Below are 18,491 nucleotides of genomic sequence, written 5' to 3' on the forward strand. Positions count from 1 at the left end.
GTATTTTGCTTCACTTCTGAAATCTCTTCTCTTGCTAATGCCATTCATGTGTTACATTGCTCTTCCTGACTTGGGGCAGTATAAGTAAGTAGCTGAGAATATGAACCTGGATCCAGAGACTCAAGCGTTTAAATTCTAGCCTCTCAGCCTTCTTATATAGAGATATAGTAGTTAGGTATATAGACTCTAGAGCAGTGGTTCTCAACCTTCCTAATGCCGCAACCCTTTAATACAGTTCCTCATGTTGTGGTGACCCCCAATTTCATTGTTACAAATTGAACATAATTAAAGCATAGTGATTAATCACAAAAACTATATGTAATTATATATGTGTTTTCCGATAGTCTTAGGCAACCCCTGTGTCCCCCAAAGAGGTCGCGACCCACAGGTTGAGAACCGCTGCTCTAGAGCAAGCATATCAAACTTGTGGCTGGCAGGGCCGCATGCCTCGTTTATTAAAGTCATATTGTCTCTAGAGTTATATTGCCTCTAGAGTCATATTGCCTGAGTTTTAGTCCAGGCTCTATCACTTGCTAGCTATGTGACTTGGGCAAGTTATTTAACCTTCTTGGGTCTTAGTTTATTCCTTTGTAGAATAGGGATACAAATATTGTCTATATCATGGGGTTATTATGAGGATTCAGATAAGTTATGTTAACCACTTAGCACAGTGTCTGGCACATAGTAGGTGTTCAATGAATATTAGCTTTAATAGTAATAATATTAATAATCGTTATTAATGTCCAGTTAGATATTGTTTTTATAGAAAGTATATATATATATTAGGGCATTATCCCTGTCTTACTGTGCTATTGTTGCCTTCTCTTTCTTTCCATTGCCCCATCAGGAAACTTTGAAATGCTAGATTGTTCCATCACAGGATTGCAAAGCATGACATGAAAAAAAGTGCCTGTAGGAAAAGGGTCAATAAAAAGTCTTTGGCTTGCTCTAGCCAGCTTGGCTCAGTGGATAGAGCATTAGCCTGTGGACTGAAAGGTCATGGGTTGGATTCCAGTCAAGGGCATATGCCTGAGTTGAGGGCTCAATCCCCAGTTGGGGGCTTGCAGGAAGCAGCCAATCAATAATTCTCTCTTATCATTGATGTTTCTCTCTCTCCCTCTCCCTTCTTCTCTGAAATCAATAAAAATATATTGGGAAAAAAAGTCTTTGGCTCATTAGAAAATCTTACCTGACTTGTGTCTTTCCCACCTCTCTCCATAGTAAACAGAAACAGAGCAGCATATTTATTCCCTTTTGCACAGCCTTCAAAAGAAGTGCTAAGTAAGACACTCCAATTCTCTTGCCAAAAAGTACAATAACAATGTCTCTGGAAAAGTGGTGCCTAATTTGGTTTTCCTCTCTCTCCTCCTTAAACCCCCCTGGCATTAACTTAAGCCATTTCTTCTTGTTCCATTTTCCATGAATATGGAAAAGTTTCTTCTGATTATAAAGGGAGGATGAGGTCAAGATTTTCTCATGAGAACCTTTTGTGCACTTAAAGCCAAAATCGAGTTAGGTCTCATCTTCTCTTCTCCAGGCTAAACAGCCCTGGTTTCTTTTACCTTACTCTTAAAACCTATTTTCCGTTGCTTGGATCTCATTGGTCATGCTTCTTTTCTTTCTCTTCGGTTTTTCTGCTTCTTGGCTATAACCCAGACTATACTTAGTCTGCTAATAAAAGTCCAACTAAAACACTTTAAGGAAAGAGTAACTTTAGGTGTTTCCATTCATTTATTCCTATTTATTAAGTGTTTGCCGTGTGCCAGGCCCTGTGCTAGGTATAGGGGACCAGAAAGAAATCAGAAATAGTCTCTGTCCTGTCCCTAACTCACAGTCTAGGGGGAGATGTGCAATAAAATGTTATAGGTGATTGAATTATGTACACGTGTGGGAAGCTGGAAATTGTTGAGGGCAGTTCCATAGAAACAGTCTATTTTGCCTGGACTGTCAGTCAAGACTTCAGTAGAGGAGTAGTAAGACAGAATGCAGGATGGATGGTCTGGGGCAAGTTTGTGGAGGCCCTCAGTGGCAGCACAGGAGCTTAGGATCCCAGAAGCAGGGGACACTCATTGGAGGTGTTGGAGCGAGGAAGTGAAAGGCTCAAATCGGGCTTTTTGGACCAAGGACAGAGATACCACAAGCCTTAGTTTTATCTGCTCACCCTTGATGTTTTCTGTCTTGAAAGTGATATGATGTAGGTCCATTGCCCATTTTTTGATTGAGTTGTTTATCTTCCTTTTGTTAAGTTGTATGAGTTCCCTGTAAATAAGCGGTTCTCAACCTGTGGGTCGCAACCCCTTTGGGGGTCGAACGACCCTTTCACAGGGGTCGCCTAAGACCATCGGAAAACACATATATAATTACATATTGTTTTTGTGATTAATCACTATGCTTTAATTATGTTCAATTTGTAACAATGAAATTGGGGGTCACCACAACATGAGGAACTGTATTAAAGGGTTGGGGCATTAGGAAGGTTGAGAACCACTGCTGTAAATGTTGGAGATTAAACCCTTATCGGTGATAACATTGGCAAATATGTTCTCCCATGCAGTGGGCTTTCTTGTTATTTTGTTGATGGTTTCTTTTGCTGTGCAAAATAAATAAATTTTACTTACTGCATGGTTTTCCTTATGAGCCTCTCGAGTATTATATTCTGTAGAAATGTGCTCCCCCGTTTAAGTAACTGTCTTAGGCATGCCAGGCAGTCCAGCTAATCCTGGCTGCCTAACTGAATACTGAAATCTCTGACTGACTCCTTGCTCTGGAAATAGAGAATGGCAACCTAAAGCAATCTAAAAGTCTGAAGGAGAGGCAGCATGCAAATTAGCAAACCTAATTGCAAATTTATTTATTTTGGTGTAGTCCCATTTGTTTATTTTCTCTTTAGTTTCCATTGCCCTAGGAGCTGTATCAGTGAAGAAATTGCTTTGGCATATGTCTGAGATTTTGCTGCCTGTGGATTATTTTTATGATTTCCCATCTTATGTTTAAGTCCTTTATCCATTTTGAGTTTATTTTTGTGGATTGTGTAAGTTGGTGGTCTAGTTTAATTTTTTTTTGCATGTATCTGTCCAATTTTCCCTGCACCATTTATTGAAGAGACTGTCTTGACTCCATTGTATGTTCTTGCTGCCTTCATCAAATATTAATTGAGCATAGTGGTTTGGGTCAATTTCTGGGTTCTCTGTTCTATTCCATTGATACTTTTTGAAAGAAGACATAAAGAAGGCCAAGAGATATATGAAAACATGCTCAAAGTCACTAATCATCTGAGAGATGCAAATCAAAACGACAGTGCAGTACCATCTCACACCTGTCAAAATGACTATCATCAACAAATCAACAAACGACAAGTGCTGGCGAGGATGTGGAGAAAAAGTAACCCTCCTGCACTGCTGGTGGGACTGCAGACTGGTGCAGCCACTGTGGAGAACAGTATGGCATTTCCTCAAAAAACTAAAAATGGAACTGCCATTTGACCCAGCGATCTCACTTCTAGGAATATATCCCAAGAAACCAGAAACACCAGTTAGAAAGGATATATGCACCCCTATGTTCATAGCAGCACAATTTACAATAGCTAAGATTTGGAAACAGCTTAAGTGTCCATCAGCAGATGAGTGTATTAAAAAGCTGTGGTATATCTACATAATGGAATACTACACTGTGGTAAAAAAGAAGGAATTCTTACCATTTGCAACAGCATGGATGGAACTGGAGAGCATTATGCTAAGCAAAATAAACCAGTCAGAGAAAGATAAATATCACATGATCTCACTCATTTATGGAATATAATGAACAACATAAACTGATGAACAAAAACAGATCCAGAGACAAAGAAGCATCGATCAGACTGTCAAACCTCAGAGGGAAGGTAGGGGAGGGTGAGGGTAAGTGGGAGAGATCAACTGAAGGACTTGTATGCATGCATATAAGCTAACCAATGGACACAGACAACAGGCGGGTGAGGGCATGAGTGGGGGGATAGGGGGAAATGGGGGGAAAAGGACACATATGTAATCCTTAATCAATAAAGAAAAAAAATAAAATGGTTACACCTTGAAAAAAAGAAAGTGATATGATTGAACCCCTATTTATATACTTGGTGTGTTTTTGTTGTTGTTTTGCTCTGAAACTTCTACAGAAAAACTAGTTCTTAAGCTCTGGAGAAATTTCATTCCCTATACAGCAAAAACCTTATGAAGAATTGAGAGAGAATTGGGTGTCCAACCTATATAAGACCCAGTGGCAGGCCAATCTGTGTAGGTTTGATCTGGCCACATTCACCCTTCCCCAGCCCTATACCAAGAAGAATACAAGAATGAGGAGAGGATTTCAGGGCTCATCTGGGTATTTGGTAAGAAATGTTAAGAAGATGCAGGCATTGTCAGAGTCATGTTCTCACTGGGGAGGAAGAGAGGCTCAAAGGAATTTGGAATGTTGCCAGAAGGAATCAGGACCAACCAAGCACTTGGAACCTGTATCATGTATTTGAAAACTTCCAAATTCTATCTCTTTGCCTTTGTACTTTGCTAACAGTTTATTCCTACATGGTGCCCAGTTGTGGTTTACAGAGGACTTTCCAAGGCCACAATCTGGCAAGCCATATCCCAAGTTTGAATAATAGTTACTATTTATTGAGCACCTACTCTATGCCAGGCATTGTGCCGTGAACTGGATATATATTAGCTCATTTAATTCTCACAGCAACTCTGTGTTATAGATGTTATTGTCCCTATTTTATAGATGATGAGAGGGGTTGAGCATTATGTCCAGGGTTACTTCATTAGTATACGGTAAGGCCAGAATCTGAATCTAGATCCTAATGACTCGAAAGCCCATTGAAAACCCATGTGCTTCCTACCTCCCCAGCCCTACTGTGGCTCTAAACAGCAGAATAACACAAAATCTATAAAGGAATTCTAAGGGTTGTTTTTACTGTAGACCTACATGTGTGTGCATGTGTGTGTGTGCGTGTGGGTATATGTGTGTATGTAGAGGAATAGAATTGTAAGGAGGGGAAATAAGCTGGGTTGGCAAACTTGACTATAGGCCATTTCTGGATCACTACCAGTTTTCATATAAACCATAGGTAAGAATGTGTTTTATGTTTTTAAATGGTTGAGGGGAGGGGGAATCAAAAGAATATTAATATTTTGTGACATGAAAATTCAAGTTTCAATCCGTTAGTTACCTACAAGGGAGCGCCCATATGACCATCAGCTGATTTCTCAATAGAAACTTTGCAGGCCAGAAAGGAATGGCAAGAAATATTCAAAGTGATGAATAGCAAGAACCTACAACCAAGATTACTCTACCCAACAAAGATATCATTTAGAATTGAAGGTCAGATACAGAGGTTCACAGACAAGAAAAAGCTAAAGGAGTTCATCACCACCAAACCAATATTACATGAAATGTTGAAGGGTATTCTTTAAGAAGAGGAAGAAAAAGGTAAAAATATGAACAATAAAATGGCAATAAATACATATCTATCAACAAATGAAACTAAAAATCAAAATAAGCAAGAAATCTAATGAACAAAATAAACCGATGAATAAAATAGAATCAGAGGAATGGAAACATGGAATAGACTAATGAATCTCAGAGAGAAGGGGCGAAGTGGGTGTGGGAAGAGATTAACCAAAGATCTTATATGTATACTAGTATATGCATTACCTATGGACACAGACCTAAGGCTTGGGGTGGGGCGGGAATGAGGTAGAGGGGAATAATGGGGGGAGGGGAAGGGGGCATTTGTAATCTCAATAATAAAGAGTTTTTAAAAAAGAAAAATTCAAGTTTCAGTATCCATAAATATTTATTGACATATAGGCACAATCATTTATTTACGTGTTGTCTATGGTGGCTTTTTCTCTATAAAGGCAAAATTAAATAGTTGTGACAGAGACCATCTAACACAGAAAGTCTAAAATAGTTACTACCCGCTCCTTTACAGAACAAATTTGCCAACCCCTACTATAGGCAACAAGAAGGAAGGAACACGGGGGTTTAATATTGTGACAAGACTAAAGGCAAAGAGTTGAAGTTCAAGGCTGTCTCTGGAAGTGTGTGGCCCACAAGGAGAGAGCTTCTTTGGGCCCTGGAAATAGTTTCATTGGGTCACAGAGATTTGTTCAGGAATAAAAGGCACAAATAGGAGGGGTTATTCTATGTGCTAACATTCTCTGTTGCACAATAAACAAATATTTCATGGATAAAGTAATTCATTCAGATATTTACTAGTCGTGTGTGTGTGTGTGTGTGTGTGTGTGTGTGTGTGTGTGCCAGGTACTGTGTTAGATGCTGGAAATATGTAGATGAAAAAGATATGTCTGTGCCTTTGAGGAGTTTGTAGCCTAGTGGGAGAGCCACATAAGCATGTGTATAGCTAGCTCTAAGTATTTTAATAGTATACTGTGGGTTTGATTAAATGCTGGATGAAGTAATTTGTGATGGGCCCTGAAGAAAGAATAGGTGCTATTCTTCAAAGAGCTACATAACAGGCTGAGGGAAAGCCTGACAGTGTGAGTATTTGGAGCTTATAAGATTGCGAAAGAAAGAGACATTAGAAATGATTTAAAGGTTCTGTTGCTGGGTGACTGGCAGGATGATATAATCTGATAGAGAAGAAGGGAAAGGAGGAAGGAGGCGGTGGGTGGGGTTGGGGTGAGTTCAGTTTGGGACACATGATTTGAGGAAATGGCGAAACACATCTGGCTTCCAGTTAGAAAACCTTTTTAGAAAGTTTGGCACAAGATTCCCAGAATTCAGATTGAAATTGCTTTTCCAGAGCTTTTTCGTTGGAAAAAGGGGGAAGTACACATTCAAGTTGTAGAGAAATTCACAAATCTACCTTGACACATGATAGCTAGAGCCATGAGATTAAAAATAGCAGTGGACAGACCATGAAGCCATCACATAGAAAACTAGCAATAATTATGCATTTGGCATAAAACCTTGTTCCTGTTCATGCCACCTGCTGCTCTCAGAATCTAGTTTATCTTTCTGTCTCCAGACTTGGACAATAGAGAAATATCAGCTTTTACCTTCCATGTGAGATTCCTCAGCAAGAAGAGGTGTCCCTATCTGTCATCTAGGTCTAGTTTTGCCTTTTTGGTTCTAGAATCCCACAGTGGAAACAGAATCTTAAAACTTTTACTCAGACAGTTGTTAAATCTTCAAATGCTTTATCTCAACATTTGCAAATGCTCAAATGTCTGATTTTAAAGACTGGAGAAGTCTGTGATTGCTTTATGTATATCTACTTGCTGATGTAATGCATAGGTTTGGGGAAAACTTAGGTTGATCGTTATCTTTGGTTCTTTTAAAGAAGTCAGCATTTTAAAAAATGTATTTTTATTGATTCAGAGAGGAAGAGAAAGGGAGAGAGAGATAGAAACATCAATGATGAGAGAGAATCACTGATCGGCTGCCTCCTGCATGCCCCGCACTGGGGATCCAGCCCGCAACCCAGGTATGTGCCCTTGACCAGAATCAAACCCAGGACCCTTCAGTCCACAAGCCGATGCTCTACCCACTGAGCAAAACCGGCCAGGGCAAAAAAGTCGGCATTTTGATATCCTTTCTATTTCTGCTTTTTAAAGGTTTTCATGGCAGACCTGATGAAGCAGAAGCTGAACTGAAGCAGAGAACTGAAGAATGCGTGCTACCTGCAGAGACCATTGAAACACTTCCTGCGGCTGAAGACAGCAACCCCCTGTCAGAAGCATTATTTTATCTGGAATTTCAAGTTTACAGAGGATTTGCTTTCTAAAAATTGAGCAAACCTACAGGTAAGATTGGCTATACATTTTACTTAGACTTTTAGATTGCTTTAGATTGCCATTCTCTATTTCCAGAGGAAGGAGTCAGTCAGAGATTTCAGTATTCAGTTAGGCAGCCAGGATTAGCTGGACTGCCTGGCATGCCTAAGACAGTTACTTAAACGGGGGAGCACATTTCTACCAGAATATAATAGCAGAGAGGCTCATAAGGAAAACCATGCAGTAAGTAAAATTTATTTATTTTACTTTTCATTATAAAACAACTATATCAAATCAAATAAAATACAACAGCAGTATAAAAAATAAAATTTTGTACTCATTCAATTTCATTCTCCCAAAGTAACCATTGTTAAAATAACTCGAGATGTATCTTTTCAGTTCTTTTTTTAACTTATAAGTTACATATATGATGACCTTTTGAAGTGTTCTGTATAACATTCTAACCTGAGTTTCTATCATGCCTGGCAAGTTATAAATAATGCCTCATTTGTAGATTGGGTCAGATGATATCTAGGTGAGAATGGTCTTAGCCTGATCTGTGAGTTTTCATGCGTTGCTGCTATGTCACCCTTCATCTGAAGCTTCCCAGTAGTACACTGTCTTCCATGGCTCCCCATCCCCAATAAGCTTCCCTTCCTGAATTCTCCCCTTCTTTGAAGGTCCTACTGCTCTTAGGGTTCTCTGACTTTGGTTAATAAACATATATTGAGTCCTCCTCTGTGCCTGGCTCCATACTAGGCAGTGGGGGTAGAGAGATTAGACACAGAGGGAGAATAGTCTTTGACTCCATCTCCTGTTGTTCAGCAGGACCAGTTCTGCTTCTTTCTCTTCTTTTCTACCCCTTCCTTAGTTATAGGCCTTCCTTGCCTTCCCCAGGTTGTCACAAATGGCAAGATTTCATTCTTTTTATGGCTGAATCATATTCCATTGTGTGTGTGTGCTAATCATTCATCAATGGACTTTAGGTTGTTTCCATATCTTGGCTATTATACTGGTAAATAATGTAAATATTGCATTGAACACGGAGATGCATATACCTTTTCAAGTTAGTGTTTTGTTTTCTTTGGATAAATACCCAGAAGTGGAGTTGCTGGATCATATGGTAATTCTATTTTCCTGTTTGCCACGTCTTAAACACACACTTTCTTTACCCCTCTTGCCCTTTCTCTTGTCATTCCTTCCACCAGGAGATGCAGTGACAGTTCTTGAAGGCTGCTTGTGATCCCAGTATCAGAGCAGGGGAAGAAGATGGGCCTGAATCTAGACCTTTTGCCTCTGAGAATCTTACTATCCCAGCCCATTTCAAGGCCTGTTGTGAATCACCACCTTGCTGGCACCTTAGCAGGCTGTATACTTCTTTTACTGTAGTTGAGTGGGACACTGCAATCTGCATAATGCTGTCCAGCCTTACTACACACAGGACTCTTGGGGAAAACCTGTGAAATGCCTTTGCCCCTGGAATCACACTTACAGACTGTCCTTTGATCGAGCTGATTTCACAGGTACCTCCTCTTATCCATCATGTGTTAAATTTGACTAGCTTCTGTTTGAATGTACCCCTTCCTTGACCTTGTCCCCTATGTAGTAATGATATTATCAGGAACCAAATAAGCCAACTATTAGGTCTGGCAGAAAAAGAATGTAACCTTGTACCTGATACAAGAACTGCCATGAAATAATGTGGTTGGACTGGTTTGTAGTTCTTCCTACATAATATGCCAAAACACAGAATACAAAGCTATCTCAGAGCAAGAAAAAACTTCTGATAAATTAGGTTTCAGATTAATACAATAGTGATAAAGTGGCGATAATATACCCCTTTTATGTGAGAGCAGTGATGACCAACCTTTTTGACATCATAGCACACATAGAAAATTATATTGTTTAGCCTGATGAAAGTATCATACCTCATTCATAGCATACCAGTAGGGAATATCTGTGTTAAAGTTTCTAAATAAAAGCATTCTTGTTGATGTCTGGCCAGCTCTGACTGGCTACCCTCTTCTGCTTTTCAGTATTAAGGTTTAAATATAGTGTAATAATTTAAAGTTTGAATTCTAAGCCAGACTATCTAGATTTAAATCCTAGCTCTGCCACCACTAGCTATGTGACCCTGGGCAAATTACTTCATCCCCTTGTACTTCAGTTTCTTCATCTGTAAAATGTGCAAATAATGATACTTACCTCATAGAGTTGTGAAGATTACATAAGTTAGTACATGTAAAATGTGGTATTTGTAAATTGCTTAGAACATTACCTAGCATATGGTAAGCACCATATAAGCGTGTGTGTTCTCTAACTACTTGTAGTAGTAGTGTTTACTTTAATTGCTGTTTTACTGCTTCAGAGAAGTAAATGTTATGGGCTCAGTCTCCCCAGGCTCCTCCTGATTGCCTCCTCCTCTGCCTCACATTTCTTAGTCTTGGGCTGTTCCTTAAGAGTGTCCATCCCCCTTACTTTCATTGCCTCAGTTTCATTCTCTCAGTTTCCATTTGCTTGGGGGCCCTCAGCCAGCTGATGACTGAGAAAACTGCTGAATTGATCATTATACTCATCAGCTTGCTCTCACTGCTATTGCTTCTCTAGAATTCTCTGTGACTTTCTAGAGAAGGAAGTAAATCTTAAAGAATGTGAAGAGGAGTGAATCCTAGATCTTGAAAAGAACTCTAGAGTGGTTGGGAGAGGAGCATGAGCTGAGTTAGCCGAACTGTTAGCCAGCAAAGTCTCCTTTTTGGTGGGAAAATGATCACCTAATATCACATACCAGATGTAGGAGCTGGTCAGTTCTCTATAGGCTCTGCCAAAATATGGAGCAGACCTGGTGACTTTGGGGGCGTTGTGGCTCATAAGACTTCATAGAGAAATGACAGTTCTTTCAGAAGGTGGGCCTTAGGGTTAGCTTTGGGGAGAGCAGTGGGTCAGTACTTTCATGTCAGGAACATCTTTTGCCTTTCTAGTCCCCCTGGGTAAGACTCTTCATCTGCTCTGTGAGTTCTCTGGGCTCTCCCTGTGCAGGAGCCAGGTTGGTTGTTGGATCTGTATCTTTAACAGCTGTTACCATAGGAGTACAATCAATACTTGTTGACTAACAGATTTTATAAAGAAGGGAGAACTTGCTTTACTACTCTTATTTTTTAAATATATTTTTATTGATTTCAGAGTGGAAGGGGGAGATAGAAACATCAATGATGAGAGAGAATCATTGATTTGCTGTCTCCTGCACACCCCCTATTGGGGATCGAGCCTGCCATGTGCCCTGAATGGAATCCAACCATGACCTCCTGGTTCATAGGTTGATGCTCAACCACTGAGCCACACCGGCTGGGCCCTACTCTTATTTTAATGGATAAAACAAGATAAACTTACGTCTAGGACTAGACACATTCATTATGATTGACGATGATGATAATACTCTGATGGTGAGACTGCACATGCTCTGCCTCTGCTCACTCCTTTGGCTGATTTGCCATCACTCCCCCACATACCCTCTGCTCCAGCACTAATCGGCCATACTGCCTCTCCTTCAGGCCTTAGCACGTGCTCTTCCTCTGTCTCTCTCCCCAGCCCCCATCTTGGCCAGTTCCCACTCCTCCTTCAGGTGCCAGCTTAGCTATCCCTTCCTGTAGTTACCAGACTGAGTTAGATGCCTCTCTCTGCTCCACAGCACTTGGTACTCCCTGTCACAGCACTTGTCCCACTGTATTGAAATTGTTTTACATGTCAGTGGATTTAAATTCCATAAGGGCAGAGACTATGTCTTCTCTTGTGTTCTCACTGTCTAGCACTGGACAGTTAGTAGGTGCTTAATAAATACAGTATGTGTGTAGATTCTTATTTGATCCTCATAACAGCCTCGTGATATAAGCAGCCTAGGCCTTACTGTGACCTCATTTTGTTTATGAAGACGCTGGTAGTCAGAGAAGCTAAGCAACTTGCCAAAGCTCATGCAGAGAGCTAGAATTTAACCTGGTGTCTCTCAGGCTTGAATTTTCAGTGCATTGTTTTGTTTTTACAATATTTTTTTCTTTTAAAAAATAGCACTTAAAAAGATAAGAATTGAAGTAGCATTTGTTGTTTGTCAAGATTATAAAAATATCTTCAGGTTGGCACCAATATTCCTGAAATGTTTTTTCTTCACCAAATGTTGAATTTCAATACAGAGAAATCTAGATATGATTTTTTAAAATGTATAATCAGCTTCAAAATTTCAATGTGCATTGGAGGAAATTTGTGTCTTTTATTGAAAAATAAAATGTGACTGAGATAATAATGGCATAAAAAGTAATAATTTTTACTTTTAAACTTTTAAAGGCATTATTTTTAAACTTATCCTGTAGATGAGGAAACTGAGACTCTAAGAGGTGAAGTAACTTGGCCTTGGTACTATGTCTGGTACCATCTGAATCAGGACTCAGTTTGTTCTCCTGATGCCAAGCCCATGTGCCTTCCCTATCAGCAGTGTGCTTCCTTTCCAGCTCACTTCCACCAATATACAAGTGTGGACCACCGAGCCCTGCCCAAGATGAAGGCAAGGGCAGGAGGCGGTGGAAGTGCCGGGAGCCTCCACACCAGCTGGTTCAGTCTGAAAACAAAAGAAGTGCTCACTTCCTTCTCTGAAGTACCAGGCACATTGCCCAGTCCTGTAGCTACGGCTAGAAAGTTCAAAACCTTTTGAGTTTCATAGCACTCTTTTTGAGAGGAAGTTTATCAGGGAATTCATAAAACTGTGTTGTCTGAAAGGCAAACATGTACCCAAATTTCTTTCAGTATGTGCACTTCTACTTAAAGGGCCTGGGTAACATGCACTATACCTAACACCTCATATGTGCATCATTTTATATCATTTTCATTTCAGTGCATGTTCTCTGATGGCTGGTGTACTAGTATGTCTGACTTCAGGAGATGCAGAGGTGAACGAACAGGTGGCAGTCCTGACCTTTAGGAACTTCGGGGAGCTCTCAAGGCCACATAAAATCAGTGCTCTAATAGTTTCCAGCAGGGTTGGGGAGCAGAGAATGGAGCTTTAACTTCTAGTTCAGCGCAGTAATCCCATCTATTTGCATAGTGCCTAACAGAGTTTGCACAGACCTTAACTTGTTCAAAGGGTTAGAGACTTTTGAGATGGGTTTTAATAGCTGAGAAGAATCCTTAGGCCAGTGGTCGGCAAACTGTGGCTCGCGAGCCACATGCGGCTCTTTGGCCCCTTGAGTGTGGCCACGAAGTTTCAATCGCACTGTATGTGCGCGCCTGCACGTGGTATTTTGTGGAAGAGCCGTAGTTTGCCGACCACTGCCTTAGGCCAAGGGAAGGAGGTGAGCCAAGGACCTGCTTGGTTGTGGAATCTTGCCCTCTGAAGAAGCTTTTTCAAATGATTGCGTGCATGTTAAATAAGGCCCCACTGTCGGTGATAAAATAGACTATACACAGGCTCCAGAGAGGAAACTATCAACTCCTTGGTAAGATTATGACACCTCTCCCTTCCCTGTTTCTTCAGTGTAAACGGGGAAGTTAAGCATATTTTTTCACTTCACTGTCTTCCTACATTTTTTTCTTCCTAGTTTTAAAAACAGCTCTCCTTCAACAAGGTCTGTTTCCAAGGAAAGTCTTAACCATTTGTCCCTTCTGGCATACCCTCTTCCAATGAAATCCATGCAGAATAGACCAGGTACTCTATCTTTTTGTGTGTGAAGCCATAAAATCTAATATTGAGTGTGCAGCCGTGCTCAGAGGTATGCTTCTTCCACAAGAGGCTCCCTCAGCCCTGCTGTGGTAAAAACCAAGTATAAATTGCGGCTAACAGGGTTTTCTAGCTAGAGTCGTAAGAATGTTTGAGCGTCCCCTGTGAATTATAATGCCTCCAGCCCTCTGGCTCCCCCTCTACATTGCCTGCCTGTCGGCTGTTGTGCTTGTCCTTGGGCCTTCCATCAGAGTGTGGGCGGGGGAAGGAGAAAGAGAAGTGAATCTAAAATCTGTCCCATCTGCACTTGGTTTGCAGTGCTGGTGAGAAAATAAATGGGGACCAGGGTTGACATTGGACTGCACACAGAGGAAGAGGAAGAGGGACAGTGGTCCCTCCTCAGCCTATTGTCACAGTGGTCAGTGCCCCCTCCCCGAGCACCTGAAGATGAGTGATCCTGTGTTTTATTTCTGTAGAATGTCTCACTATATTGAGCAGCTCTTTTCTTTTTAATATACCTTGGTCAGGGTGGATATTTGGGTGCTGATATTTAAGTTTAATTTTTTTAATTCATAGCATGTTACACAAGATGAATCTTGTGCTTGAAGCTGTTGCCTAGAGTAATATTTTGAGATTCTCTATATCTCTTCTATAAAGTATAATTGAAAATCTTCTGTCATCAGATCCTAAAAGTGGGAGGAAGAATGCACCTAAATTGAGCTGTCAGACACTTGGCTGCCTAACCATGCTTTCTGGATTGTGGTGTTGAAAAGGGCTGTCGTTCTGTGTGCTTTCTCCTCATGGCTGTCATGTATTCGCTTCTGAGAACAGTGCATAGAAGACGTGCATCAGCTCTAATCAATCTTCCTAAGCCATTTCTCTGATCATGTTCAGGAGGGTCCTCTGAGAAGAGAGTGGGCCTTTTCCCTCAATGGGCAAAGAGCCAGCTTCCATTTCAAAAATCTCTCTCAAAAAAAAAAAAAAAAAAAATCCAACAACCCAGAGCCTGTGTTTATTGAAGGTTGGTCTAAAAGGCTCTCACACCATATGCCCCATCAGCACTCGAGTGCCTCTATTTTAGAAGGATGTAAAGGTTTAATCACCCTGGTGGGGATTTAGACCCAGAGACTTCAGAGAAATCTTATTATTTCTAACTGCAGGCAAAGAGTATTAAGGCTCCACTCTGGATCAGGGGCATGACATGTTCTGTAAGTAATTTATCTTTACCAGGGGAAGGCCCTTACTAGAGTGTCTTAGAAACAGTACTACGATTGGGTACTGGCTCATTATTCCTCCTTTTCTCTTTCCCCTTCTCAGTCTCCTGCTTATTCTTTTTGTCCCTTCTTTTTCCTGCCCAATGTCCAAATATCTGTCTCCCAAATTTTCCCTTTAACAGGGGGCACCAGGTGCTTGCCAGGGAGAGATAATAATGCTTTTGCAATAAATGACCTCATCCAGCAGCCTGGTGTAGACCTGTCAACTGCAGACTTCTGAATGGACTCTACCTGTATCCCCTCAAATAAGGAGCAGAGAGGGAAGAGTGTGCTCTGGCTCCATCGGCGCTCGTCTATGCTCGTAGACATTCCTGCCCTATTGTACCTTCACAGAGGCAATCTCCACTGAAGGCCGTTGAAATCCCTGTGCACATCCACATAGGGATGTTATTAATCGTATGATTTCATTTGCATGCACTCCCTCCCAACCACACCCTCCTTCTTGTCTTTCTGGTGCTGACGCTAGAGGATGTCACAGGTGGGATTCTGCTTATGGATTCATTGTTCTGTTTGGGGACTATAGTTTGACTGGTGGCAGATCTAAATCCATGTGCTAATGAGCTTGGTTAAAGCAGGCCTCTGCTATCCTCTTTTAATCTAGCCTGTCTGTCTGAGTTTCTTTCCACAGTTAACGATCTGCTATAATGGTTTTGCCTTTAGTTTTGCCTCCTGGGTCAAAACAAATCAATAGTCCTCACAGATATTTAAAAACCATCAGTGTAAAGCTCCTGGGTCTCGGGCCGCCCCTCCCACTGTTTTGTTTTGTTTTTGCTTCTGGGCGAACTTACAGCTTGATCAGTACAGTGATATTTCCCTTACATCTCCACTTTTCTCCCAGAGATGGGCAGCAGTGAACCCCTTCCTATTGCAGAAAGTGACAAGAGGAAGAAGAAGAAGCGGAAGGCCCGGGCCACTGACTCCTTGCTGGGAAAGTTTGAAGGTTGGTCATACAACTCTCTTAGACCAGGGCCTGTGGCTCCCCAAGCATGGGAGGAGCTTCCCAAAAGCCCATGGGTCTAGAGCACAGGATCTGTGTTATCGTAGATCCAGCTCATGGCTATGTGTGTGATAGGGATGAAAGAAGGAGTGCAAGAGCTTACTCAAAGGAGTGACAGAAAGAGAGCGAGCAGAGATGAGAAAAGCCCCTGGATGATGCACAGGTGTCCTCCCAACGGTCAAGGGACAGGAAGACCAATCTGTCAGAGTTGTACATGCAGTGAGATTGGCTGGTGTGTTTCTGCCCCTTCCAGATGTGATCTTTCCCTCGGCTGTTCCTAGAAGGGCTGCTGAGAGGTAGAGCAACCTTGTAGGAGGAGGAAGAGAGGGCCATGACTGCAAATGAAACTTCAATCTTCTATAAGCAGAGAACTTGACTCCAAGAGATTGCAGCTACTTGTGCTGAGTTTGACACCATTTTAAGAGTGGATGTTTTGTTCAAGGAACACAGTGTTGGTCATCAAACATTTTGAATCCTGTGTGAGGCATCAGGCTCAATGCTCGTCCTGTTACCACTGGGCATGTGATGGGTTGAAGTGAATCATTGGACACTTCTGCAAAGAATTGAAAGGATCAGTAGCTACTCCTAGTAGTGACATGCTCCTTCATCTATTTTCTTTTGTGAAACCTGAAATAGCTTCCCCTCATGGTCCCTCTTTCCAATAGTGCAGATACACTAGTGAATTGATAATTTTGTACAGTAGTTCTAGTGACCAGTTCTTTATGAGTCAGGAATATTGGACTTCCAACCACCAACCTATTCTGACTTGTGTAAAAGGCTAATACCAAATGTCCATTGTGAGTACAGCATGTTATTTAAAATACTTACAAACAACAGTGTGTATTCTTTATTTTAATTATTTATTGCATTTATTGGAGTGACATTGTTTAATAAAATTATATAGGTTCAAGTGTACAACTCTATAATATATCATCTGTATATTGTATTGTGTTTACCATCCAAAGTCAAGTCTGTTTCCTTCACTATTTATCTCCCCTATACCATCTTATGCTTCCCCCACCCCTTTCTCTCACAATCGCCATACTGTTATCTATGTCTATGAGTTTGTTTGTTTTTTGCTTAATACCTTCACCTTTTCACCCAGCCCCCAACTCCCCTCCCCTCTGATAGCTGTCAGTCTGTTCTTTGTATCTATGAGTCTGTTTTTCTTTAACCCAGTCAGTAGATGGTGTGTGTTTGGGGTAGAGGGGGTAAGGGGAGAGAGAAGGACAGAAGTACCATGATTTTTAGAATAATTTCCAAATCAACAGGTCTTGCTCTTTCCATGAATCTAAGAGTAGTTCCTGTTATTCAAGGATGGCTTGTGCAATTATAGGGCTTCTCATGACTCAGAGTGATAAAACCTAATTTCATGGTTAAAAAGTATTCTGCTCAGTCTGTGGGTTTAAGTGCTAGGCTGCCTCAAGAGGAAGAAGCCGCAGAATGGAGGCCAGGGGAAAAGGAGGCCAGCTCAGCAGAGACTCTGATGGTGCTGTAGCATCCTTTGGAAGAGCTCAAAGAGCTTGTGCTATTTGTGAGCTTGGGCAGGCCACCTAAATGTTCTTTCAACCCAAGCCTATTACTCTGTGAGAACCACTCTGACTCAGCACCCTAAAAACCTCGAGGCTTCCGTTTACATTTATGTCTGTCTCCTGTTTCCTGTGGGTGACTTCTGGAAACTTCTCAAAAACCTCCAGAGAGGATCCTGGGGACTTCCCTGTGTGTTGTATAAAATAAAACAGGGTTTTATTCCCCTTTGTACCACCAATGCCTAGCACAGAGCTGGGCACACAGTAGATGCTCAGCAAATGAGTAAGTGAATGCATGGTGTCCATTCAAATTACACCCCTTCTATGAGGATCCTCCAGAGTCTCTGAACAGATAGATATAACCTTTCCCTTTCCTGACTCCTTTTTACTGTGTCTTATCCTCTCTCTGATAGTATTTCCCACTGTCTAGTTTATTCTGGGGTCATTTGTGTACGTGTCTGTCTTCCCCATTGAATTGTGATTCTCAAAGAGCAGGGACTATATTTTATTCCTTGCTTTGTCCCTGTTGTGAATCTAACATGCTGTCTGATACATAGTAGGTGCTCAGGAAGTATGTGTGTGAATAGAAACCCTTCCACTGACCTCATCTCTAAAATGGGGAACAGGATGCCTTCTATGTGATCTAGTTGTTGAGAAACTGAGTCCTGAAATGGCCAGGAAAGCTAATGGTCTTCCTCGTCACTGCACTGGGGAGTCACCGTGTGCCTGTGTTGTCAGACCAAGGAAGCTGAGTAACAGAAGCTCTTCTTTCCATCTTAACTTGCAAAGGGTGACTCATCCTGTTATTTCTCTCATCCATTTCATCTCTAGATGTGTACAAGCTGACCTCTGAATTGCTTGGAGAGGGAGCCTATGCCAAAGTTCAAGGAGCTGTGAGCCTGCAGAATGGCCAAGAGTATGCTGTCAAAGTGAGTGTCTCATCTGGATGTCTGGCTTTACTTTGTACATAGTCCTAAACCAAATAAATTTCATGTTCCCCAATGTGGTGGCTCAGTAAGATTTGGGGCTCCAAAGCTATATTTGCTGAATTCAAATGTTGGTTTCTCTACTTGCTGTGTGCCATTAGGCAAGTTACTTAATCTGTCTGTCCTTCAGTTTCCTCATCTGTAAAATAGATGTAATAATAGAACCTATATATTATTTTTTGTGAAGATTAAAGAAGTTAATATGTGCAAAGGGCTTGAAACAATGCCTGGCTCATAG

At 41.3% G+C, this 18,491-nt stretch overlaps 1 protein-coding gene across 2 annotated transcripts in view; it reads left to right on the top strand.

The window, feature by feature from the left end:
• The window catches only part of MKNK1 (MAPK interacting serine/threonine kinase 1), a 43,829-nt gene that overhangs the window by 5,049 nt on the left and 20,289 nt on the right, over nucleotides 1-18,491 (top strand). For both annotated transcript variants that reach the window (XM_081086674.1, XM_081086675.1), the window contains exons 2-4: nucleotides 7,611-7,799; nucleotides 15,580-15,681; nucleotides 18,099-18,196. In XM_081086674.1, the coding sequence (XP_080942800.1) occupies nucleotides 15,582-15,681; nucleotides 18,099-18,196 (198 nt within the window). In that variant the 5' untranslated portion in view covers nucleotides 7,611-7,799; nucleotides 15,580-15,581. The remainder of the gene's footprint in view (nucleotides 1-7,610; nucleotides 7,800-15,579; nucleotides 15,682-18,098; nucleotides 18,197-18,491) is intronic.

This window comes from Myotis nattereri, assembly GCF_964212035.1.
Source record: "Myotis nattereri genome assembly, chromosome: 3".
In the NCBI taxonomy this organism is placed as follows: Eukaryota; Metazoa; Chordata; class Mammalia; order Chiroptera; family Vespertilionidae; genus Myotis; species Myotis nattereri.